Source organism: Acanthopagrus latus, chromosome 16, assembly GCF_904848185.1.
Source record: "Acanthopagrus latus isolate v.2019 chromosome 16, fAcaLat1.1, whole genome shotgun sequence".
Classification (NCBI taxonomy): domain Eukaryota; kingdom Metazoa; phylum Chordata; class Actinopteri; order Spariformes; family Sparidae; genus Acanthopagrus; species Acanthopagrus latus.
The window spans coordinates 5,349,941-5,375,352 of NC_051054.1; the positions used below are offsets into that span (position 1 = coordinate 5,349,941).

The 25,412-nt window shown below is 42.9% G+C and overlaps 2 protein-coding genes across 2 annotated transcripts; both read right to left on the bottom strand.

The window, feature by feature from the left end:
- Window positions 1-239: 239 nt before the first annotated feature.
- On the bottom strand, window positions 240-18,705 carry trip11 (thyroid hormone receptor interactor 11). Its single transcript, XM_037071458.1, has 21 exons — window positions 18,090-18,705; window positions 15,092-15,168; window positions 14,392-14,502; window positions 13,925-14,227; window positions 13,573-13,641; window positions 13,082-13,247; window positions 12,538-12,861; window positions 12,376-12,416; window positions 12,180-12,278; window positions 11,823-12,026; window positions 8,545-11,532; window positions 8,224-8,364; window positions 7,908-8,101; window positions 7,593-7,756; window positions 7,328-7,431; window positions 7,094-7,193; window positions 5,538-5,619; window positions 4,838-4,952; window positions 2,840-2,962; window positions 1,884-2,028; window positions 240-1,757 (listed from the first exon to the last, which is right to left on the bottom strand). Exons 1-21 carry the CDS (start codon window positions 18,226-18,228, stop codon window positions 1,543-1,545), a joined length of 5,904 nt encoding a protein of 1,967 aa, XP_036927353.1. The 5' UTR covers window positions 18,229-18,705; the 3' UTR covers window positions 240-1,542.
- Window positions 18,706-20,107: 1,402 nt separating this feature from the next.
- On the bottom strand, window positions 20,108-25,263 carry golga5 (golgin A5). The gene is made up of 13 exons (XM_037072498.1): window positions 25,064-25,263; window positions 23,493-24,155; window positions 22,970-23,170; window positions 22,661-22,880; window positions 22,448-22,571; window positions 22,144-22,347; window positions 21,856-22,026; window positions 21,611-21,739; window positions 21,395-21,493; window positions 21,039-21,258; window positions 20,799-20,898; window positions 20,622-20,685; window positions 20,108-20,543 (listed from the first exon to the last, which is right to left on the bottom strand). Exons 2-13 carry the CDS (start codon window positions 24,145-24,147, stop codon window positions 20,463-20,465), a joined length of 2,268 nt encoding a protein of 755 aa, XP_036928393.1. The 5' UTR covers window positions 24,148-24,155; window positions 25,064-25,263; the 3' UTR covers window positions 20,108-20,462.
- Between the last annotated feature and the right edge of the window lie 149 nt (window positions 25,264-25,412).

Sequence of the window (25,412 nt, forward strand, 5' to 3'; positions counted from 1 at the left end):
CTGCTACTCCTGTGCTGTTTAGGGGGGCAAAAAGTCATAAAACATACACAGTGAGTGTCTGTTTTCCAAAGATATAAACAGCCCCCCCTCCTCCTCCTCTTTCAGCACGACCTCTTCCAGTCCAGCTGAATGACACTGCACATCTGGAGCAGCCAGGGCAAGTTATCCACGCTGTAGTAGACACATCTGGTTCGCATGAATGTGCGTTAGAGGACGAGAAAAGACAAAACGCACAGCAGTGAAAAGGGGGTCAGCAGAACCTTTATTTGATCTGAAATTCCAATTAAGTCACAGGTTAGAGATCATCCCAGTTCAAGGTAATCCAGCTCCTCTTGTGACGCCCTCTGAGCTTCAGATTTCACGCCTGCAAAAGTTCTTTCACAGCCAGGATTTACAGATTTTTGTTTTATACATTTTATCAATACGTCTGGAGAAACCCTGTAACATTCCTTCTGCAGCGGCTGATTGATGTCTATACAAAAGTTCAATGCAGAGCAGCTCGGGTACGGCTGGCCAGCTCCGGTCAGGTAAAACTTCTTAAATGTGCAGTTTTTACATTTTGTAAATATATATATTTATATTAACCATTTACAATCCTGATTATACAACTTTCTAATTAGCAAAAATGCAGGCACTTAACTTCCAAAACTTCCTCAGTGCCCATAAATAGGAAAAACAAAACGCCACCCATTTACATATATATAACTATATAATAGTACTGTACTTTTACATAGGAGCAGTCTCAAGCCTCTGATCAACCACAGTCCACGGTTAGAGCCATAATTATAACGCTTGTTGCATATCACAGTCTGGCCGTCTGGAAAAGACAAGATTTAGCAAAAAATGTCTTTATGGTTCTAACAGATGTAGTGAACCACATAAATCTCCAGGCAGGCGACCGCTGCCAGAGGTTTTTAGGCAGGTCCTGGATCAGAGACAATTCGCTGCATTGTTGAAAAGCAGAAAAAGGACTCAGAAGACAAAAGAGTTGTCAATGCAAGTTAGAGGATGAATACTGAAGGACACGTTTCCTCTCGCAAACAGAGGTGATGATTAGCTGAAGCCACATGTATCCGACTGCACACAGCGAGTTTACAAGGTCACTTGTGTTCAGCACTGATGGGATGAAGACTAAAAAACAAACTAAGATGTAAAACATAATTCACGATCAGAAGGGCACTTTCTGTATTGCTCTCTCTCTCTGAATGATCCACAACTTGAAAATCTTCTCATCCTGCGTCACTGTTGCACACAGAGTCACTTCTTCCATCATTCTCAGCTCGTAGGTTAAACATGTAACAATAATTCTGCGTGACTCTGATGTGTAAAGGGAGAGACTCTGTTGCATAGAACAGTAATTGCAAGTAAAACGGAGCCCCGAAAAAACTAAATTTAGCTTCAATTCCCCCTAAAAAAAACAGGGAATAATAACCTTCTATGAATTCTCAGATCATTTCTTTTTGCAGGAAATAAAAAAAGAGCTCAACATGTCGGATATTTCAGTCTGTGTAGTGTAAAACTAAGACGTCTATCTGGCACTCGTCACTGCTTTAACAAGTCTTTGAGCACAGCTCCAGCACTGGCCTCAGCTGAGACCGGCACAGGCGTGAAGGTGGGCAGGGCATCGGAGATGGGCTTCATCAGCAGGTGACCTCCTGAGCCGCCGGAGCCGGAACCAGCCAGAAGCGGCACCGCGGCGGAACGAGGGGCCAGGAAAGGATTGGACTCGCCGGGCCGCTTGCCGACTGCTGCAGCTCCTGTGAAGAGAGAGACTTTGATTCAAGTCAGGTTTGAGGATGTAAGAGAAAGAACATTGCATCCCGTTTAACACACGAGAGGAACAAACATCCTGGCGGCGGTTGTTCCTGGAGGAGGTCATTTACCTGCAGAGGTGCCGGCAGCAGCACCGCTGGTTCTTCTCGAAGGCGGGGCGCCCAGAGGCTTGATGTCATGGACCGGAAGCTTCGGTGCCGGCAGTGAAGGGGTCGACTCAATCTCCAGGAATTTAACAAACATCTCAGAGAAGGACTGAAACGGAAAGTATACAAAGATACATCAGGAGGGAAATTCTTCTTTACACTCTAAACAAGGAGTCCAAAATAAAGATAAGATCTGGAGAGGAATCCGTCTTGCTCAACACACTGCAGCAGAGCAAAGCAGTGTGATTAACTATCCCAGTTCAAAAAACGCTGGGATGTTGTGTAAAACATAAAGACAGAATACAATGAGAGAAAAAAAACCCTTTAGACATGAAGTTAAAACAATATAAACAGTATACTGAATGTTTTACCTCATCAACTTAATAGATTCTTGTAAATATATGCGTAGTATTAAAGCTTAAATCTGGGTTTGGATTACATATTTACTTTTTAGTACCACTTTTACACCAAACATAACACATATATACAGGTTTTTTAACACGTGTAAACGAAGGAGACTGACTCCTTTCTCGTTGCCAGAAAATGAGATTGCCTTTCCAGTGTTTTTCCCCCCTCATGTGTCACGTCCATCGTCACCAAAGTGCCAGGAAAACAGTTGTTGTTAGACAAGCACAGAGAGCATGTTTGCAAAACAGAGTTTGTGAACACTTCACTGTATTTTGCAGAATTCATGTTTTTAGGTCATTTATTTCATGAGACTTTTTTGTGTAGGCTGTATCGTGCTCTCTTCTCCTCTCTTCACTCCTGACACTCTCCCTGTGAATTGCTTTCTTTCTTTCAACCTAGAGGAAAGTTATGCTGATGCCACGTCTGGTGCCTTGTTGCTGGTGCCTGGTGCGCTCTGCGTTCCTTCGTATAAAACAGAATCTGTGGCGCTCACTTCATGCTGTGCTTCTTACCGAGTTGAGCCCTTGGCCACTTGTGGGCCTCTGAGGGGTGTTTGGGACACTTTGAGCTCCTCGGCCTCCCAGCCAGCTCGACATCCATCCGGTAACACCCTGTCGTCCGTCATCCTCCAGCATCTGCAGATGGGAGAGAAGGAAGCGCTGACAAATACTGCTGGACTGGATTTATAGAAGGAAGGAAGTCTTCAAATCATCACGGATGCATCATATGTCACGATCAAGCACACAGAAGACGTTATTAAAAGGAAGAACAATGAAGGTACAGTTGTATAGGTACAGTCTGAATAGTCGATTTTCTTCTGTTTTCAGAGAAGTGGCTGGATTATTTCAGTTTTAATTGCCCTTCAGTTTCCTTTCGGCCTGCCACCACGTTCTGGAAAGTTATTTAGTGGAGCCGCTCACTAGTTGAGCTAATATACAGGCCGTCTGATTCACTGCTGACAGCCCACACTCCAAGAAGAAACGTGGTCATTCTGTCATTCTTACTCCCTAATCATCAACGTCATTCGCCTGGCAGGATTCAGCTGACTGGACCCCATATATGGAGTGTATGGCTCACAGCTTTGGGCTAAAAATGGCACCAGGAGAGGGATCCTAGCTGTTCCACTGAGGCCGATTCTCAAAAGTCGGCTGGTTTCGTGGGACACTTGGCTGCTGTAAACACGAGTTGAGTGGAAAATTTAAATGACATTAACAGGAGACGAGGGAGAGATGAAAAAATAAAGAAAAAAAAGAAATGGATCGACCTCCAACACAATAAAAATGGCTCTTCTGAGCAGTTGTAATCGCATTTGCCCCTCACCCTGTATCTGTTTTCCTTTAAGAGTGTTGGGTAACAGACTTTGGAATCGTTGGATGGAGTCCCACAGGGCTCCTGCCAGAAGATCTGGATAAGGAAATGCTTTCTGCTTCAGCGCTGAGCTCCGAGAGGATTTTCAGCGGCTGCTGGTGTTAAAATTCACTGTCGAACAGTGAGTTTCAGGATTGACTCTCTGTCTCTCAAGGACGCGTGGGACCAGTTACACATTTCAAAAGTGAATAAAGCCTGGTTACTGTCTCTATGACCACATGTAAATAGCACAATTCTCCATTAAACTGGACAAGAAAGTACTGTGTCCAAGTAAGAAAGGTGAAGTATCTCAACGCCAAATGGACGTGTTGCCTTTAAACTTTCTACATCCATTCATGGCACCCAGAGGATGAATACTACTGACTTTACTCACTTCTAGTTTAATGCGACCAGCGGGTGAACAGTTTTGCTCGTCTGTATAAAGTCATGACAACTACTAGATGGATTACTATGAAGTCTGGTACACGTGTTCCCCTCAAGATAAATTGCATAAAATTGGGGATCTTTGACTTCTCATCTGGAGCCATTATTTGTTGGATGTTAGTAATTATGTCGTGAGCATGCCGATTTTAGTATTAGCAATGTGGTGCCACAGTGAAACTTCACAGAGCTGCTAGCATGACTGCTGACTCCTGTTTTACTAGTTTTTTTGTTGGATGTAATCAAAGATCGGAAACTTCAGACTTGATTTGGACAAATTAGCTTGTCTCTCTCAGTCAGTGAGCTTTAGCCTGCCCCATACCAGTCATCTTAATGTTGTCCTGTTATTTAAGATTGTTATTTTTATCATAATTATTATGGGACACAGACAACAAAGCTCTACTGCCTGCAGTAAAAACATAAATCTATGTAACACCTCCTCTGTGGGCGCAAATGTAATATAACTTGACGATTACGGAGCTGATTTTCGTTTCTTCTAAGTAAAAATAAAAAGAACACAAGGGTTTATTTCAGCATCAGAACAGAGCAGACTGCATGAAGAGACTATATTGTATTTATTAGTGTGCTCACAAACTGTGAATGCATTACACTGCAATCAAATTTTATATCATTTGTAATGACTGCTCCCTAAAAAACATGATCATATCAATGTGTTATTGCTGAGGTAAAGATTTTTAAAAATGAGTCAAGGAGTCTCTCACCTTATCAACGTCTTCTCGGGTCAGTCCAAGAACACTTCCCATGAGCCTCAGCACATCGGCACGCTTGGTTTTAGGTGTGTGGAAGTATCCCAAGAACAGGTTACGCATCAGGACTCTGGACACATAACGACATGAATAATAAGGCATGATGTAATTCAGACTCAATCAATCCTCATTTTCTTTGTACAGCAGTATGAATGATGAATAAACCCTAAAATGGATAAAATGGTGGATTTGTTTGGTTTTGTTTCTCCAGGGAAAAAGAGGTACTGAAGCTTTATTTATAGCAAATACAGCATATTACAGGACGGGAGGAGCCATATCTTTCCTATTTTCACGGCAATCCAAAGGCTTTTTACAAACTTTACTCAGTAAAAAAATGCAGGAACATTTTTCTCAACCCATGCAGCAAAACTTGATCCTGTCCTAAGAAGTAAAAATCACCAAATTTGGAGACACAGTTTGTTTTTGACAGTGATGAACTGACTTAATTTAGCTGCAGTCACAGGTGTCAAGATGCTTTAAAAGATTGAGTCTTTATTACATTTTTAAACTGCAATGCGACTTTCTACAATCCTTCAAAACTGTGGGAGAGAGCACAATAATGACAGTCCGATGGAAAACACATGGGTCCTTAATCATAATCTCATTTAGAACGAATAAAAGAATGTGAGATTAAACCCAGACGGACTGAACTTACTTGTCTATCTTCCCCTCCGTGCTGTTCAGGAGGTTCATCAGTTTCCTCTGCGCCTCCTCCAACATCTCCTGCCTCAAATCCACTGCAACACACAATGAAATCACGCACACACACACACATACACAGAGAGACAGAAGAGATGTTTTCAATCATTTGAAGTCATGTTCATGTCCTGGTGCAGCAGATGTTTGTGTCCTTTAACAACACCAACTGCTATTCAAGAGGGTTTTGTTCTATCAAGGGGACAATATCAGATTTTAAAAGTTGATTAGGATGAATTTCCAGCTCAGTAACATACAGTCTAAAAATATATTGATTTATTTTGAATTGCTACGGGCGCCTGTACAGCCAATCACAGGTTATTTGTAATAACTATAATTATTTATCTTCTTAATATCACACACTGCCGACCTTGGAGACTCATCTAACCACCTGCAACCCTTTTCAAGCTGAGACTATATTTACTGGCCATGTGGGCTGAATTGTTTTTCCTATTTGTAAAACATAACATATGAAAATATAACAAAATACCTGACAATATCTTTAATTTTTGGTTCATGTTGTGCAAATTACAACAGAGGATCTGTCACTTCTGGCTGCCGTAATGGTAAAAAAGGCATGAGTTGAGAAAAGGGTAAAGAGTTTCTGTTACCTTCAAATGTTTTATATAAAAATAATGAATAGCATTTTAATATTCTACCTGCATGTTGTAGGAAGAGCAAAGATCTATGTGATCTACAGCTACTGCAACTTCAGAAATGGGTTAAAAATCTGCTATATTTTGCAGCAAGCTGAATATTTCTTCATCCAGATGGTTAGAGGAGTGTTTGAGGAACCTGGAAATACTTTCAGCGATCGTCTGGTATTTGTTTTTCAAAATATTTTCTGTAGCTAGAATTCAGCTTTAACACGACGGCTCAACCTGCGTATGTGGCGCACAGACACACCAACCTCTCACTGGTGAGACGGTGAATCAGAACATTCTCACAGAAAACCAGCTACAAATAGACCCAATGTAAAGTTTCCATAGGTGACTGGTTTATAAAGCAAACATATAGCCTCATATTGGGTCTGATGTCTGGACAACCAGACGGGTGAAAAAGAAAAAACAGTCTGAGAATGTGCGGTGATGTAATGGTCATACTGTATCTGAGAGTGATAAGAATGAAATCTGCTGAGTGTGACACACAAGTAATGAAGGGAGGGAGGGGGATGAAAGTTTCAGTAATTTTGTGCAGGCTCTGTTATTCATTGTTAGGACGAGCGCGCATCAACATAAAATATGAGTCTGGGAAAAGGAAGAAAGGACCCAGCAAAGGATGGCAAATGCATCCCATAACTTCTTAAATGAATGGTGCTTTGGACATAATATATCTTAAAATACATTTATTTTATTGCAGCCTTGTGAAGATACCTTTATTCTGCTGTAGTAATGCACGGCAGACGTTTATAAGGACTTCTGTCTGATAGTTTAATCATTCCCATGTACAGCTTTTAAAAACCCTCAGAGGACGTGTGCAGAAGTTGGCAGCTGGAAACGCTCGGCTGCAGCTCACCTTGCCGTTTCAGCTCCTCCAGCTGCTCCTCCTTCAGATCGAGCTGATCGGTGAGACGAGACGCTGAATCGAGAGCAGCGTTGGCTTCATCGAGGTTAATCTGACGGAGAGCAGAACACCTTCAGTTATCACCGCTTTCATTAAACTGTCATCAAGAAATATGCAGGGCTCAGAATATGTCACGTGTTCATAAAGTGAATGGATTCTCTGATCTGTTTATGACTGCTGGTTTACCTGCAGAGCAGATGCTTGATCTTCCAACCTCTGGGCTTTTTTTCTCCACTCCTCCTTCTCCTTCTTGTGCCTCTCAAGCTCTGCTGAGTACATAGCTTTCTCTTCTGATCGGGGAAGAGACAATAAAAGTGTTACTACAGGTACTGTGGACTGTCACTGCCAGATTGCAGTCACAGACCATCTTATCTCAGAAAAAATGTTGGCCCAAATACTGCATTCTACTACACCTCACATGTGCACTGAAAACGTGAAAAGTTTGACTTGCCTTGTTGAAACTGCTCCAGCACCATCTGCAGGTTGGAGAGTGAAACTGCATACTGGTTGACCTGCTCCTGAGACGTTCTGAGGTGGAGGAGTGCATCGTCCCTCTGCTTCACCACTCCATTCAGCTGCTCCTGCAGAGACTCCACCTGCATACTGGCATGTTGGCTGAAGGCAGAGGGCCGATTAGCACAAAATAAATGTACTACCTAGTGCAGCTAAGATGCATTTTAATTGTAAAGGCTTACACCATGACACCCATCTTCAAACCATCTACTATTCTCTATTTAATGTGGCATGGATATCGTTTGAAACTAACCTGGCGTTCTCCACAGCATTCGAAGATGTGGCCAGTTTCTGATCCAGCATCGCCACCCTCCTGCGCAATTCCGTCTCCCTGTCTTCTGCCGCGAGGGCTTCTCTCGTGTACGAGTCCTCGATCTCTAAGAGGTGATTACGCAACCTTTCCAGCTCCAGGTTGAGACGCTGTTCTTTTTCCCTCATATGATGAAGCTGCGAAGGAAACACAAACATCAAAATATGTGTAGATCCACGAGAACATCAGAATTACTATGATTTCTAGACTTGTCGCAAAATAAAAAAGGATAGTGAGCAAATAACATCTGTCCTCCTACCTCAGTTTGTACTGCAGTGGTCTCCATTTGTTTCTGCTTGAGTGCCATCATCACCTGATCCCTCTCCTGCTGGAACAGCACAGCTTTCTCCTGCATGGACTTCAGCTCATTCAGGAGTTGATTCAGCTCACCAGTCTTACCCTGCAACACAGGATCAACACAGTAAATCATAAATGTAACTTATTTATCAGGTAGCACGAGTAATCGGACCACTAGAAATGTTGGTATCAAGTACTATAAAAGTGTTTTCCTCTTGTAACAATACAATAAAAATTCAAGAGAAACAAAGATTATACGTCTGAATCTTAGTTTCCAGCTGACCTGATCTTTGTCCTTGAGCATCTTCTCCACAGTTGCAGCCTTCTCGCTCACTGCGCTCAGTTCAAACTCCTTCTCTCTCAGCAGGAGGGAAACCTGCATGTTGGTTTCCTGCAGCGCTCTGAACTCAGACTCCTTCTCTCGAGAGCGTGCGGCCACCAGCTCGTTCTCCTCCTTTAGCTTCCTCCCATCCATTTCCAGAATAAGAGCACGCTCTTTCAGGTTGGTCACAGCCTGCTTCAGCACCTCGTTGTCATTCTCACGGTTGCGCAGTGACTCACTCACCTGATTTAGCTGGTCACTTTTTGATTTGATAAGCAGGTCTTTCTCCCTCACAGACTTCTGCAGAGCGTCCAACCTCTCTCTCACCTGCCGAGTCTCCTCTGCCTGACTTCTCTGCTCGCTCTCTGAGGCAGATGCTGAATTGGAGAGCCGGTGGTTGTTCTCCTGAATAGTCCTGATCATGTTGTCCTTCTCAGCCAACTGAGCTCGCAAACGTACGAGTTCATCCTGAAGTCTCTCGCTGTCTACTGTGGGAGACGGCTGGTGGCTTGGAGCATCGACCGTGAGAGAAGGTGCACTAGACTGAGCAGCTACAGCTTCAGGAGTCTGTGCTACGCTGTCGAGTTTACCCAGCAGGACCTCCTTGGTGGTGCTGAGCTGCGTGATGGTCTGCTGAACCTGAGCCAGTTCCTGACTGAGACTTCCAAGCCTCCTTTCTTTCTGCTCATAGCTCTGGATCAGTCGAGTGTAGTCCACTGTCAGCTTGGAGCTGCAGTCGCTGTCAGCGGTGACCTGACCCTGGAGTTTGATCAGTTCCTCCTGCAGCTGAGCCGACTCATGCTGCATGTTCTTGACTGTGGTGATCACCTGCTGCTTCCACTCCTCCATCTTTTTCACCTGTTGCTTCAGTGTGTCCCTCTCCTGCAGCAGCTCCTCAAACTGGTTGCTGCTGACACCTCCGGATCCGGCACCGGACTCTCCTCCTGAGGTCTGGAGGACGGTCACCAGGGTCTGGCACTTCTGGGTCAACGCATCAATCTCTATGTCCTTCTCCCTGATGATGCGGGACAGGTTCTGGATGGTCTCCTTGAACATCTCTTGACTTCCTGAGGGATCACTCATGTTGGAGAGGCGTTGGTTCTCCTGCTGAAGCTTCACCAACGCCGCCTCCTTTCCTGCGATCATGTCCATGAGACGGTGATGGTCGGAGCGAAGCTGGCTGTTCTCTCTGGTCTTCTCGTTGAGCACGGCTATCACTTGCTCTCTCTCCACAGCATAGGCCTGCAGCTGCTGCTGTAAGAACAAGACATCCTGGTTGTGTCCACCACCTACACCCATGGACACTCTGGCATGAAGCGCCTGGATCTCCAGATCCTTCTGCAGGATCATCTGGGACAGTTTGCCCACTTCATCACGTGAAACAACCAGCTGATCTATCTGTTTGGTCAGTGAGAGGTTCTTCTCGTTCAGTTGGCTGATCTCAGTCTCTTTCTCTTTGATGCCTCTCACCAGTTTTTCTATTTCAACCTTAGACAGGTCGTGCTTCTCGTTGCCGTTCTCCTGATTTAGAGTCTGGGTCTTCTCCTCCTGCAGGATGACATCTCCCTGCACAGGGGGGGAGTCAGCACGACTCCTACTCTCACTGAGCTGATCTACCATCTGCTGGAGGCCAGATATCTCTTCATCTCGGGCATGGATGAGCCTGTCGTAGTTCTGGGTGGTCTGCTGATGGCGAGCATGAGCCTGCTCGAGCTCAGTCTGCTGAGCTTGGAGGGACTGCTGTGACAGGAGGAGAGAGCCCTGCTGCTCCTCCAACGTTCTCCTCAGAGTTTGGGTCTCTTCTTCCAGACGACTCCTGGAGGCCTTGAGCTGGCTGATCTCCGTCTCCAGCTCTGTGATAATGTCCAAGGTCCTGGGCTCAGCGAGAGAATGAGGCCTGCTCTGCTGATCCCTGAGTCGGTCAATCTCTTCTTTCAAATGGCTGTTCTCCTCCTTCATCCCTCCCACCTGTTTCTCCTTTTCATCTAACAACTGTTTGAGAGCTTCTGCTTCCTTCATCATAACTGTAATTCTGTTCTCCATCTCCACCTGCAAGTCAGAAGCGTTTTGCTTCAAAGTCTCCGTGAAGGCATCTTTCTCCTGCAGTAAATCTGTCAGCTGCTTCTGCCCTGCAACTGTGATCGAAAGCATCTCGTTGGTGTCTCTGTGGTCGGACGCCACCTGCTCCATGTCTCTCTTCAGCTGAGCTATCTCCATGTCTTTGTCCTGGTTGAGTTTGATGGCTCGCTCATGCTCCATCTGTAGAGCGGAGGCATCCATGGATCGTGCTCGAGTCAGCTCTTCGATGGTCTGCTGGTACTGTTTTGCCTGTTGTGTTATTTTGCTCTCTGCCTGCCTCAGCTCACCCTCCAGCTGAGTTTTCTCCAGCTTCAGCGCTTCGATACGAGTGTCCTTCTCCCGTACTGTCCTGTTCAGAGATGCCTGGCTTTCTGTCATCTCTCTCAACCTTCTGTTCTCCATCTTCAGCTCATAGTCCTCAGACAGCACCTTCTCCTGGGAGTGCCGCATCTCGTCCAGTTCTCTTCTGAGGTCTGACAACTCTCTCTCCTTCCCTGCTAGCATCTCGTTAGCTCCCTGTACTTCAGTTGCTCTGTCTCCAGCCTGATCTCGCTCTGCTTTAACAACAGACAGCTGCTCCTCTCTCTCCTGTAAAGTCCTCTTAAGCTCTGTGATTTCTCTTCGTGCTTCCCTGTTCTGCTCCTGTGCATGTCCCAGTTTGTCCTTCAGCTCCTTCACTGATCCTTCCAGCTGCTGTTTGCCCATATGCAGGTCGTTAAGGGTGAAGGCGCTCTGGCTAATTTTCTCTTTTTGGGTCTCCAGCTCTTGCTTCAGTGCCTCATTCTTGTCTTTGGTCGTGTTCAGCTCGGCATTCAGACTCGTCAGTTCTGCCTCTGCCTTCTTCAGCTGCTCCTTCACAGAGATCATATGCTAGAGACAGAAGAACCAGAGAGAAAAGACAGGTATAGTGTATAGGTAAGTATATATATTTAAGTAATATAGATGTTTAAATATGTGGGAATGAACGTGAACTTGAATGAACTTTTTTCCTTTTTTACTATTTGATCTATTTGACATTCTATTTACATTCATTATTCTATAGTCTTATTCTAACAATTATACAACACTCAGTAACTGATTTTAACGAGTGCTATAGAAATAAACTTTATCATTGTCATATAACATTAACAAAGACAAGAGGCTCCAGTTGTCAATCGGACCTGTGTTGCATCCTGGTTCTGTCGGTCGAGTTCCTCCAGCTCGGACATCAGCGTGTCTCGTTCCTCCTCCGTGTTTCTGAGGATCTTTTCTCTCTTCTCCAGCTCGGCTCTCAGATCCTCCAAAGCCTCCGATTCACCAGAGTCGGTTTCATTATTGCTAACTGTTGGGTCCTCGGCCTTCTTCAATCTTTCTTGCAGATTCAGCTATGAAAAGAAAACCCCAAAAATCGTACTCGTAAGATTACACTACTGGATTTATTCTACATAACCAAAAAGAAATCAGTTGTCTAGATTGTGACACGTGTCCCATTAACATTTACTTGGTGAAAAGAATCAAATTCCATCAGTTAAACAAACCTTTTCTTGTTCCAGGACTTCCTTCTCTTGTCTCAGCGTCCCAATAATAGTGTTCAGTTCTAAGATGTCAGCATGCTCAACTTCTTCCTTTGGTTCTGCCTAATTATCAAAGGTTAGAGAAGTCAATAATTATACCAATACAGACTTTATAAATCTTGAACATGGTGTATAATTAGTGATTTATATTCACACTTACCACAGCCAGGCTATTCAGTCTCTCAATTTCTTTTTCTGAGGCTGGAAGGTAGAAATTTAAGTTAATATGCAGGCTAATAATAAAGGAAAACAACCTATGACTCAAGTTAGGAGTCTGTAACAATATTGGCTGAGATGGGATTTTAACTGAATGACAGCATACCTGCAAGGTTTTTCCTCAACACTTGTATCTCGTGCTCTAGCTGGACTTTCTGCAGAGCCTTCCCCTCCTGCTCTTGCACTCGTGTCTGAAGCTCGGTGACGGAGGCCTGCAGCCGCGTGTAGTTCTGCAGCAGCCCGGCGTTTTCTTCAAGGGCATCGTCTCTCTCCAGCTGCAGCGAGGCCTCATTCCTCCGTGCCTCCTCCAGACTGGCAGACAGCTCGGCCAGCTGCTTCTCCCGCTGATCTGCAGCTTCCTGCAGAGAGCTGATGGCTTTCTGGAGTTCTGGCAGCTTGGAGTCTGATGGCGAGGTGGGCTGACTTCCGCCTGGATGGAAGAATTCGGAAGAGGTTAATTTTTTGACTGAGTGGAAACACTGACCGTAAGGGATTTGTCACAATTATTGAAATGCATTAAGAAAAGATGACTTGCTATAACATTTGGTCTCACAATTTTGCAGTATTGAAGCACCTTAACATTTTAGGTCTTAACGCCAAAGTAAAAACTCTGAATTTCCTACAACTACTTAATATAAAGTTAGACTAACCACTCTGAATCTGTTCCTCCAGCTCTTCTATCCTCTCCTCGTACTCTGCTAACTCGTCTCTATGTCGTCGTGTGATGTCAGCCATCTTCTGCCGCTGGGCGTCCTGCAAAGCAGCCAGTTCATGCTGGTGTTCATCCACCTCACGACTCATCTCTTCTCGCAGATCCTGTTCCAGAGCAGCAATAATGTCAACATTGATATAGTCTACGTAGCAAAGAGTTACTTATTTACATTAGGATCCATTTGGAGTCTTGCTTCTGACTCTTCATCTACTTAATACTGCAGCCACTGCAGCTAAAAAATATTGGAAAGACATTATAAAGCTCCACAGTGGCAAGGGGAACTTCAGGGTCAGGTAATAAACACACCCCCATACACATACACAGTCATTTAATTCATAGTTAATATAAAAACATATCAATTATACCAGATTTAAGATTTTGGTTTGAACATAAAATATAAATTATTATGGAAACAATGAAGATATTCACCTTGATAGTTCTTTGGAGCTTGAGAATCTCACCCTGGTCGCCGGCACCAGATCCCGCTGCTGTTGATGTCTGAAATAAATAAGTAAGTAAACACATAAACAAATAAATATCGGTTGATGAGCCATAAAAAGGAAGTTAAACAAATCTGAACACTCAATATGAAAACACGGCAAAGTATAATGAACTAAAAGGAATGTGACATTTTAGTTTTTGGCATCAATATCAGTGTTTGTTCTCAATCTACTCGTGTTGAATTTTCCAAAATGTTGAACTGTTCCTTTAGCTATATGACCCAGATTCAACTCCCTCTACCTTTTCTCCTGCTACATCATCATACTGTCACCATCATTACCTGAGACATTCGCCTCCAGTGAGCCACCTCCGCCTCCAGACGCATGACCTCTGTCGACAGCCGGTTGATCTCCTGCTGCGACCAGATGACGTCACTGAAGTCCATCTCATCGCCGTGGAAGCCCTGATGGGACCCTGAGTGCTGAGGCAGGTACGAGGAAGCAGAAGAGGAGGTAGTGGTTGAGGAAGCAGTGGTGACTGGCAGCATGGCGGGACCGATGGCGGCGGACTGAGCCGACTGCTGCAGCTTCTGGAATTCTTCCTGGAGTCCGCTCTGCCGGGCCTTCAGGTGACTGATCTCCACCTGGGAACAGACACAAACAAATATCAAGTAACCACTAACATGAGCTTCAAATCCATATTCTGCCTTGACAAGATGTGTTTGTTTATTGGATGCATTTACTCCAAATGGAATTTAGTTATTCTAAATATAGGTGGTTATTGGGTTTGGGAAAGAAATGTACGTACATCTTTCTGCTGCAGAAGCGTTCTGTACTCTGCAGACTGTGCTTTAATCTGGATCTCAGATGCCTCCAGCTTCTCCTCGAGCTCTGCATAGAGCTTTCTTAGTCTGTCATACTGCCAAGAAAAGAGAGAGGGAAGGGAGGGAAAAGAAAACTCAGATTTTAAATTCATTGCATTTTGCAGGACAAAAAGAATGAGGCAGAGAAATGTTTCTGCATTTCACAGAATCCTGCTGGATAAAACTAGCTTTTTTAAAAACAACGGCAGCAGCTGTTTTTGTCTTGTGTTTCCATCACTGCACTTTCAACCTCTTGTTTGTTTCTTCCTAAATATATACAGCTTAACATCCATTCTGTCAAGACAAGTTCACATTTGTCAGTGATCTTGCATTCACTGACTCGATTAGGGTGCAAATTTGTGTTTCTGCATGATCATTTCCAAAAGTCTTTTTCTTCCTGTCCAGATGTGAACGTTGAAGAAGGAGTTTCTAATCAACAGTTTTGCAAAAAAAATGCTGTTGTACAAAAGGCAAGTCATCAGAAAAACACATGTGCATGTGGACAGGGCCATAGCTGAACAAATTCATTTTTAATGTTATTAGTTACAGGTGGGTTCTTCCTGCTGTGACAAGCCAAAAGGTTTATGGTGAGAGGGGCAGGTAGTTTTACCCCTCGACTCCGAATGAGCGAAAAAAGAATCTCACCTCAGATTTCTGAGTGGTGAACGAAGCCTCGACTTCAGCCAACTTCGAATTGGACACCTGCAGCTCTGTGACAGCATCTGCAGTTACATGGAAAAGAGCACTGAACATATCAAGATACGCACAAGTCATAATTCTCAACAAGTCAATGGAATCTAAAAATGACAAATAGGGTTAACTGTTAAATGTAGACAGTCAACAAGAGTAACTTTGTGTTTTTTTTTCATATACACAGTCAGAGAAAAACAGGAGTATATTATTAAACTTTCTGGTAAAATGTATTTCAAAATGAGAAATGCATTTTAAGTGTGTGTGATATGACATTCAGCACATTCAGAAGACACCAAATGGTGACTCTTCTTCCTTCACCATCTTAGTCACACAGTCGCACACGGACCTGCTTCACCCGGCTCACATGTCAAACAAACATGCATGGCTGACCATGCCCACATTTCTGGCGATCTTGCGATGTGATCTTAACAGCTGGACGAAGCTCGGCCAACACACAACATTCCTACGTGCACAAATTAAAGTGAACTCTACAGACAAATCTACGTCCATTTAATATCCTAAAATGCTTAAAAGACAGATTTGGGCCTGACATGATGAGTGTTTCACAGCTGGCCTGGTGCTGCAAATTCACTGATAAGAATTCATACTTCTGTTTTTTGACTGGAGTTGTGAGTTGGAGATCTGCGGCCAAAGTTCTCTTTGTGTCAATGCTTTATCACTCATTTTCTATTTGCTTCAGATTGATTGTTCTTCTGAGATTAAATGGGTCAAATCTGATGAAGAACTTTAGATTTAGATCCTCTGATTTGATCAGGAAGCAAAGAAGAAAACAAAACAATGTAACCTATAATCTGTGTTGTCATCAGGCTGTTGGCAGCTCCACTGACAATGAGGGAATGACTACATCGACTAAGAATGTCAGCTCAAGATTTTCCTTCCTGTTATCTTTTATTTTGAACTTTAACTTCAGAGTTGTTACAGATAAAAAATGCCGACTGGTACAATTCAAAATCTGCCGCCAGTCTTTTAAAAACCTCTGGTGGGGAGAGTTTAACCTAAATGTGTGAACTGCATTCAAAACAAGTAGAAATGCACTATTAACCAACAATACAAGTGCTGCACATGCATTAAGTTAAACAGGAAATAGGAACCAGTTTGAATAAACAGGGATCAAATTAATGCAGCTATTGTTTTGTGCATTTTTAAAAAGAAGTAAGAGCTCTTCAGTCTGGGTTCCAATTTACTTTTCGAGCACTTTAAGCTACAGTGATCCTGACAGGAAAAACTCAGACAGTCCTGTGGGTAAAATAATAACGTATCATCCTGTGTGTACACACAGAATTGGAACGAGCTGCACTGGGCGTTTAAGACTGAGTTTAATGCAGTGTAGAGGTGGTGTGGAAAAGGCAGAGCATTTAAAATCACCACAAACTGTAAATGTAACTGTACAAATGCAGGCTTAAATCACTAGAAGTCATCTGGAGAGATGCTGTCATTCAAACCGGTGGGCACAGTTATAAAATACTCCGCTGACTTAGACAGAGATACATTTTCTAGCCTACTGCAAAGGAAATAGTTTGAGGGCAAAACTTAAGCAAACATTCCTGCGATAAGTCAGACTCTCATTCAGTGTTTACAGAGCGACGATACAAAAGGGAGTTCTCAGTGTTATAATGTCTATGAACGTGTAATAAAAACAAGAATATCTTTCCCACAGTGGACAAACACAGCAGTGGTGTAAATTAATTAACTCATCATCACTAATTTGTTACGTTAAGTCTGTTTTTGCTTTTAATTGTGTCAGCTGTTTACTGCGGTCACATTTTTCTTATACTGGGATATGAGAGACATGTTTTATCAATGCAACAATAACATCATTGTAATGTGTCTATAACAGAGAAATGTTTCACTATAAATGGCCTAGATCTCATTAAGAAATAGACACCAATAACTCTGAACAGACATCTGCAGTGTGAAACACTCTGTTGCTACATAATGTTCAGTTTTTCTGGAAAATGTTTTGTTCATTTTAGAAGATGCGGTTTGTGGAGATGTCTGACTGCTTTGTGTTGTACTGCGAGAAGTTTTATCATACATATAGTGGTAATTTGATAAAATGTGCAACCATTAATGACTTCTTGAACTTTAATCTTAGCTAGATGTATCTTGTAAACTGGAAACTCAGTGTAAGTTGAGGATCTGTTGAGGATCTTCCAGTTTATATAGATTTGTTGTTGAAGTTTTGGGGGGTCGGAGGGTTATTTTTAATACGGTATTTCCATCCTGTGTGTGACACAACATAAGTGGTTTTGCATGCATGCAGTTTCTCTTTCAAACAGTCTTTCACTGCTCAGAGTAGTGGACAAGCTTTTTCCATGTCAAGACTGAAATATGCTTCCAATTATGTCAGTTACGCATCTGACAATGTTCCTTTAAATCAAAACCTTTAGATTTCAGGGTCTTGTACTTGGCAGGGACAAAGGAAACACCAGCCAGCAAACATTTATAAATACGTGTTCTGACTGTTTTCAACACTGTCTGGCTGTTTTTGATATCGTTTACAGAAGGCCAACCAAAACTTTTTGTGGTAGTTTTCCACATGTTGGATCCTTTCTGACACAGTCAGCATTTCTTCTTGAGTTATTCTAGAGATTGTAGCAATAAATCTTCCACTAATCAGTACAATTTTTTACCTTTTCTCTGTTCTGAGGAGACATTTGCCTCTTTTCATCCTTCCTAAAGACGAGCATTGGTTTGATTTTACAACCAGATAGCTGGGTAAACCTGGGTACCTGAAGGCATCTTTAGTAAGTGTTTTAATTGAGGTTGGTGGACTGGATTTGTCAGTCAGCTGATGCAGATGTTTGCAAAACACATAAACTGCAGTTATCATCCAGGAACTTGTGTGTTTCAACAACAACTTTTGATGTCGTCTGAGATCTACATATGTGGCGAGCTAAAAGGAGTAAAAACAGGGACCCAGACTTACCTCCGACTTCTTCCACCCCTTCCAGTAGCATGTCTTTGGTAAAGTTTGATATCTGCCCGGTGAAAGACGACAGGCTCCCACCGACCTGGCCCAGAGACTGGCCGAGGCCGGAGCCGATTCCTCCCAGCCACGATGACATGTTGAGGAGGGCTACACACCAAACCAAAACAAAGCTAGGCCGGAGAGGACCGGAGGGGGGGCTAGGCTAGCTTTGACTCCAGAGGTGACACAGTCATTAAGCTCAGCGGTAAACTCTACACCAAAGAGACGCGTTTAAACTTCAAAATCCACTTTAATCTTCCGAAACAAAGTCTCTTTTCAGGCTGACAGACACTCATTTAGCAACCACAGCACCGGCTAATAACAGCTGACGGGACCGACCGGAGGAATTCGTCAAGCTAAGCTAAGCTAAGCTAAGCGACGTTGTGTCAGTTAATAACTTATTTAACGTCCTCGTGTCGTCATCCGTGCTAAGTGTGAGGAGTATTTCCAGCAGGTTTTAACCCGGGCTAAACAACACAGCGCCCAGAAAGTGCCACCTCAACTCCAGCCATTATCGGCTCAGCTGCGGCGATGGCTGTCAGGTTTGACGTGGACACAGGGACCGGAAGCGGTGCATTGTGGGATACTGGAGGACCAACAGTCCGAGGTGCGTTCAAAAACCGAGTGAGCTCCAACGGAGTCAGTCACATATTGAATATTTTTTTTTATAGTATACATTCCTCTAAATGTTTCTTAGGATAACGTTTTATCCTAGATGACAATAAGTGTAACATCTTATTTTTGTGCAATAATCTTCTTCTTCTTTTTTTATTCAAGAGCTTCAAATACAATAAATAAACAATAAACAATCCTTAAAAGTTCAGAATTCCAGTCCCTCCTCAGCACAACCAAACATCTACAAACAAAATAAAACACAACAAAACAAAGTTTAGAGGTCTGCTAATTAAAATAACATTTTAAATATCTAAATAGTTTTTTAATTTTTCAATGGAAGTCAAATATGATTTCCAATCTGTAACTTTAAAAGTGACAAGAGGGCAGATCTTTCAAGCCATTTTATTTCATGAATGTCATACTTTTTCTTCTTCTTCTAAGTAATAGTAGTAGTATTGTTGTTGTTCTATTTATTCATTCTCTTACAGAGCCAATATACGGTATTTTTATACAAACACTGTGTATTTTTTAATCTTATATGATCAGTGACAATGACACTGACGATGTTTCTGAAAAAATAACTAAACTATGAGCTTGACTGATTTTTAAGTATGTTTTTAATCACGATTAATGTTTTTGTCAGAGCCTTGCCGATTTTAATCTATTATTCATTTGAAGCAACGTTATGTAGACATTGGAATTGTGTGTGATTTGGCGCCTCCCACAGTTTTTCTGTGCAACACCACTGCTGTAAAAGTATGTATGTATAAGATGTAATGTAGGTGCTGACTACAAACACAAAATCATCACGTCATAACATGTTATGGGTTTAAAACTTGTATCTTGAAGTAAACGTATCTGACACTGTGATCCTACCCTCTCACTGAAGTAACATAGTGCAGAAACCAGTTAAAAGCTGGGCAGAGACACCATTTACCCTGTTACAAGACACTGTACCATCAAAAGTATGTAGCGTAAACTGATGCCACACGCCACGGCATTCATAGCCGAACCTACTTTGCAATGCCCATTCCTAGATGGGCCTTTAAATACATTAAACTCAACAATACATTAAAAAAAAGACAATACAAACACAACAAAAAATAACAAGAACATAGAAACAGAACAATATAAAACAACACAGTTCAGTTCTAATAATGCAATAAATTGATTTCCATGTGTAAAACTGGTGAAGTTCCCCTTATGTTGATTTGTGGCTGGTTTCTCTATAATAAAAGTACCAATAGCTCAGTCGGTAGAGGCTGTGTCCTTGCTGCAGCTCATTAATGAACATCTTCCCTCCCTTCTCATTCTGTTTCCCATCAAATAAAACAATGGAAAAGGCCCAAAAAAGTGCCAGGTACTGTTGTTTCTTCTAACTCATTTATTAAAAGACTCTTTTTTTACATAGTGTTAAATACAATCTCTTAAGAGAACAGAGGTCTGAAAGCAGATGATGAGAGGGACAGATGTGAGATCACGTTGGATTTAATGTCCTTTCAACCGACCACCAATACAATATATCACTCTATTTATCTTAAAACCCAATACAGTTATCAATTAAGAATGAATCAGAGGAAATGTCTTTAATTCATAGCATTTCTGTGCAAAACTTGGAGAGTCAGGACCCAGAGCCCGTATTCAAGCAGCTTGTAGCATCCTTATATTGAAGGCAATATATCAAACGCCTTTAAACATGGGTAAAATTCAAGCCTTCTATCTTCCGTCAGGATGACCGTGGTGCATTTCTGGTGTGTAAGTCAGGAGAACAATCATGACCCACAGGTGCAGTACCACCTGTAAAAGAAAAAAAACATAATGTTGTTCATTTCTTTGATTAACCAGGTGGAAAACATTTACTCTTCAGAAACTCACCATGTACAGGATAACAAACACTCTGGCCATAGGGTACCGCCTCAAGAAGATGCCGAGTCTGATGCTGAAAAGACACATTTTTCAAATGAACATCAGATATCATATCTCACACAAGAAAGAGTTTAATAACACTATGCTTACGGTGAGGACGTAAAAAATACTCCTGTGAGCTGTTACCTGAAGCGGTCAATGGTGCTGGCTGCCTTGCGTACTTTGCCATACACTCCCGGACTGTCCTGATCACTGAAGAGGATCGGTGCGTTTCTTTGTCGTGCACCTAAAAATACAGCACACAGAAAAAGAGACTGTGAGAGAAGAAGTTACAAGTCGACACTGAAAATTGATATACTATTGAGCCCAATAAAACACAAAGAAAGAAACAAAGGACCCATTAACTGTCATCTAATCCTCTCCTACCTGGTCCCTCTAGGCCACTCATGTTGATGGCTGGCCCTCCACTTTGTCCTCCCTGAGCGTTCTTCAGCTGCTGTTCCAGACGCTCCAGCTGGAAGACCAGGGAGCTTTTTTCTGTGCCCAGAGCCTCCAGCATCGTCTGCTTCTGGATCAGCGTCTCCGTCAGCTGGTGGAGACGATTCTCCAGCTCTGTTTGGCTGTTGCTGATAGTCTTGTTGGTTAACTGGAAAAATACATCATCACTGCTGTTTATCAAATTGATAATGTTAGAAGCATTTACTATATGTCACAAAGCAGATGTTGGCCAAGCTCTGACCCAAAAAGGGGGCTCTGCATTGGCATGATCTGAGGTGACTGACCTGGTTCCTGAGTTTTTGAATTTCGTCTTCTCGGTCCTTCATTCTGCTCTGCAGAGTGGTTTTGGATCGATGTTGCTCTTCCTCTAGGTACTGCAGCTCCTATGATTTAAGAAAAAACACATAAACATCCCAAATAAGTGAGGAGTTTGGTCAGAATAAATTTAATGAAGTTTCAGGTGAAATACATCTGTGACAGAAATCATCACTTTCCCTCACCTGTTTGTAGCGCTCGACCTCAGCCTCCATCTCCTGCTTCGCTCTGTTCTGTAAGGCCTGTTGCTCCTCCAGCTGCGCCTGCTGCTCCCTCCATGACTCTGCCTCCATCAGGGCCTGATTCTCCAAATCCTGCGAGAGAAAAATATCTTTCACTTACAGCTTACTAACTCAACAACATCTCAGCTATCTCGATAACCTCAAACCAAACTTGTAAAGAAAACAAGCACTTAAAAGCAGCGTCTCACCTGTATTTCTGTCCGAAGCGTGTGCACTTGCCCCTGTAGTTTTTGGATCTCCTCTCTCTGAAGTTCCTTGTCATGACGCAGATCCTCAAGCTCCAGAGCCATGGCCCCGCTGCCGTCTATATTGTCCAGACCAGATCCTTCCTTCAGACTGCTGATCAACTTCTCTTTGGACTGGAGGATAATTTAAAACACAGATCAACACAGGTTAAACTTTCCAAAGAAAAAGAAAAAGAATCATAAAAAGGACACAAAAAAAATGATTGTCTACACTATTAATGAAAAACTTACTTGTAGGATGCGTGAGGCTTTGTGCTTGTAGTCTTGTAACTCCTGTTTGGCTGACTCAGCTGCAGCTTTGGCACTTTTCAGTTGCTGTTGAAGTTCATCAACCCTGAGCTTCTCCTCTCCACCTCGCCGCTCTGATGCAGACACCGTCTCCGCTAGGGTCTGCCTCTCAGACTCCACTTTTGACAGGCGGCCAGCATACTCAATCTGCACAATGACACGAGAATTAAGAAGTTTAATAATTTCCATGTGTTCAGTCTAGATTTAACCGTCATGGATTAAAGAAAGTAGATGGCGTCATGTGCACCTGCATCTGCCGGTAGCTGTCCTGCTCCCTCCTGAGAGCTGTTTCAGCCTCTCGCAGCCTCTCCTGCAGTGTTTCAAGAGCTTGAGAATGCATGCTGCTCCCTTCTGTGTGGTCTTGCATAAGTCTGAAAACATAACAAGACTTATCATGTCTAAATCAATTCATAAAAGGCTGTATTTCATTTCTTATTCAAATGTGGTCACAGGAGCAAACCTTAGCTTTTCCTTCTGTGCCTCATCCAATGCAGCATTACGGGACTTCAGCAGCTGATCAGCTTCATCAAGTCTGATTTTCAGGACTGCAAGTTGACCGTCTTTGGCAGAGAGCGCTTCTGTGAGGTCATCAACCTGTGACCGAAATTCCCGTAACATTCGGTCAGTCTGAGACTGCTCTGAGGTCCATCTGTCTGCCCGGAGACGCGTCTGGTTCAACTCTACATGAAAAGACAACCACCTAATCAATACAGAGGAAGAGGTGCAGGAATGTTGGCCATCATTCGTCCTGTCTTGTCTAATAACTTACCATCTTGTAAGTCTTTTGCTCTCTGGATGACTGAAGCCATCTCCTGGTTGAGGGAGGCCACCTCACTGCGCAGCAGTTGATTCTCCAGACGCAGACTAGACAGGATCTGGCTCTGTGGCTCCTCTGTGGGAGGAGCAGGAGGCTCCTGCCTGCTGGACTCCTGAGGGACAGCCAAGCCTGAGTCTGAACTCTCAGGTGTGTCTGTGGTGGGCAATAAACACAGAGAACTATTATTCAGATATGTTAAATGCCTGAAGAGGATCTGGACCTGCTATTCATGAAAATAAATAAGTAAAAATATGTCTGACTGTGGGGCACTTTTGTGATTTTCACCAGTCTATCCACTGGTAATAACACATTAATCTATATGTAGTAGTTACTAGATATCTTAACAAAATAGCATGTTTCAATACAACTACCACACTAGAATTGCAGTATTATCTAACTTATATCAAATGTTTTAGTAAACAGTGACTGGAAATGAAATGAAATGATGAAATATGCAGTGTATAATTATTCCTACCTTGGCTTTGTTCTTTAGCAGAGCTCTCCTCTGATGTTTTGATGCTGTGAGCAGACAGTGAGCTCATGCTTGAGGCCCTGGATACACCCCTGGTTGAGGGGGGCGTTGATGGGGCTGAGGGGAAGGGCTGGGGACTGATGGAAGGAGGAGGAGGTGTGGGGTTTAGGGCCTCTGTAACAGGAACTGCCACTTTCACAAGTTCTCTTCTTGAATCGCTCCTGTTGTTGACTGGAGGATCCGAGCTGTTCAGAAAGTCAAAGAGCAGGTCATCGTCCACATCCTCACTCTTTTTGGGCCGCACAAAGCCAGATGAGATCTTAGCAGAGTTAGCAGCACTGCTGCCAGAAGCAGAGGATATACTGGCCATGTTTGCACTACCAGCCAACAGGGTTGCATTGGATTTCTTGATGTTTCCAGCTGCTGCAGAGATGAAGCTTGGTGCAACACTGGAGGATGCAAAGTCATGATGTTTCACAGCTGCACTGGTCTGGTACCCTGCGGTGTTGTATTCAGGTTTGACAGTTGATTCTTCCACATAGGATGATGAAAAGGATGATCTTCCCTGGTTTTTGGTGGTTAGGGCAGTGGCGGCTCCTTGGTCCACTTTATTCAGGAAGTCTTCAGCCTTCCCGGCCAAGTCAGCAAACCAAGACATTTTGTATCCTAATGCAAGAAACATAAAAGCTCATTATCATCACTGAGGTGACTTAAACAAGGACGTAACGCATAGAGTTTATCATCTCCAAAACATACTGTACACAACTTCCAACCTCCTATTAGAGGAATCCCCATACAAACTTAGCTAGCTGAGATTTCTGCAAAGTCACAGCATAATTTTCTGGGTACATTTATATTAAAGACTGTGGTTAAAAATGCATAAACCAATTACATGCATTTAACTTCTAACATCTTCTAACAAAACTTCAGAATGACTGTAGCCTTGGACATCCTATAAATAAATAAATGGATTAATATACCTTCTGCAACACTTATATACATAACATCCAGGAGCAGCCATTTGTACTGAAAATACTTGCAGTCTGTATTTATTGACCGTAAGGGTGTGTGCATCCTCCTTCAAATCTATTCTTCATGTATAAAATCTAACATCACTGTACCTTCAATTGTTGCCATGTAGGAGCACCAGCTAAATATCCAAAACTGAGAGTGTATTCCTTTTAAACAAACAGTGACAACACCCAGCGACAGATGATTACGGTTCCGATCTTTTTAAGTCATACCTAAAGTTCATACTCCTACATTTCTTTGTTAGCAGCCTGAGAGACGGAACTCTAGATAAAACTCCCTAGTCAATTCACCATGTCTGCGAAGCTAGCATGCTAGCTCAATAACTGAACAGAGTCAAAGCGGGCTACTTTTTTTTATATTATTATAACGACAGCGCATTCTCTCTACGTGGATATGAAGGAGTAATTACATAATAAGTCATCGGTAGCTGGGCAAACGTTATCATAAAACGAGTGTAAACACAGTTGGGTCAACATAAACTCCATCACTGCTAAAGCTAACAGGCTAGCTGGCTACTTACTCACAGGAAGCTTCTAACGTACCGTTTGAAACGACGTCCAAGTTTCAAAATGTCTCAGGCCACCAGGCTACCGCCGGGGTTTAACCGGTGAGCATGTAAGATTAATATCGTTTGTATAAACACGGTCAAATGTCATTATCTGTCAAAGAGGATATTGGTGATCTTCTCAATACGTGGACCAGGAAGCTCTGCTAGCAAGGACCCCACAACAGAGCGACTTCAGACACGCCTGATCAAAAACCAACCAATGAGGTTTCCAACGCACCGCACCCGCCTCCTTCTGCGTTAATAATGCTCCTACGATCAGAAAGTATATCTTAAGTAATGTAAACAAAGCTTATTTATAATTTAGTACAGTAAAATTTACAAAA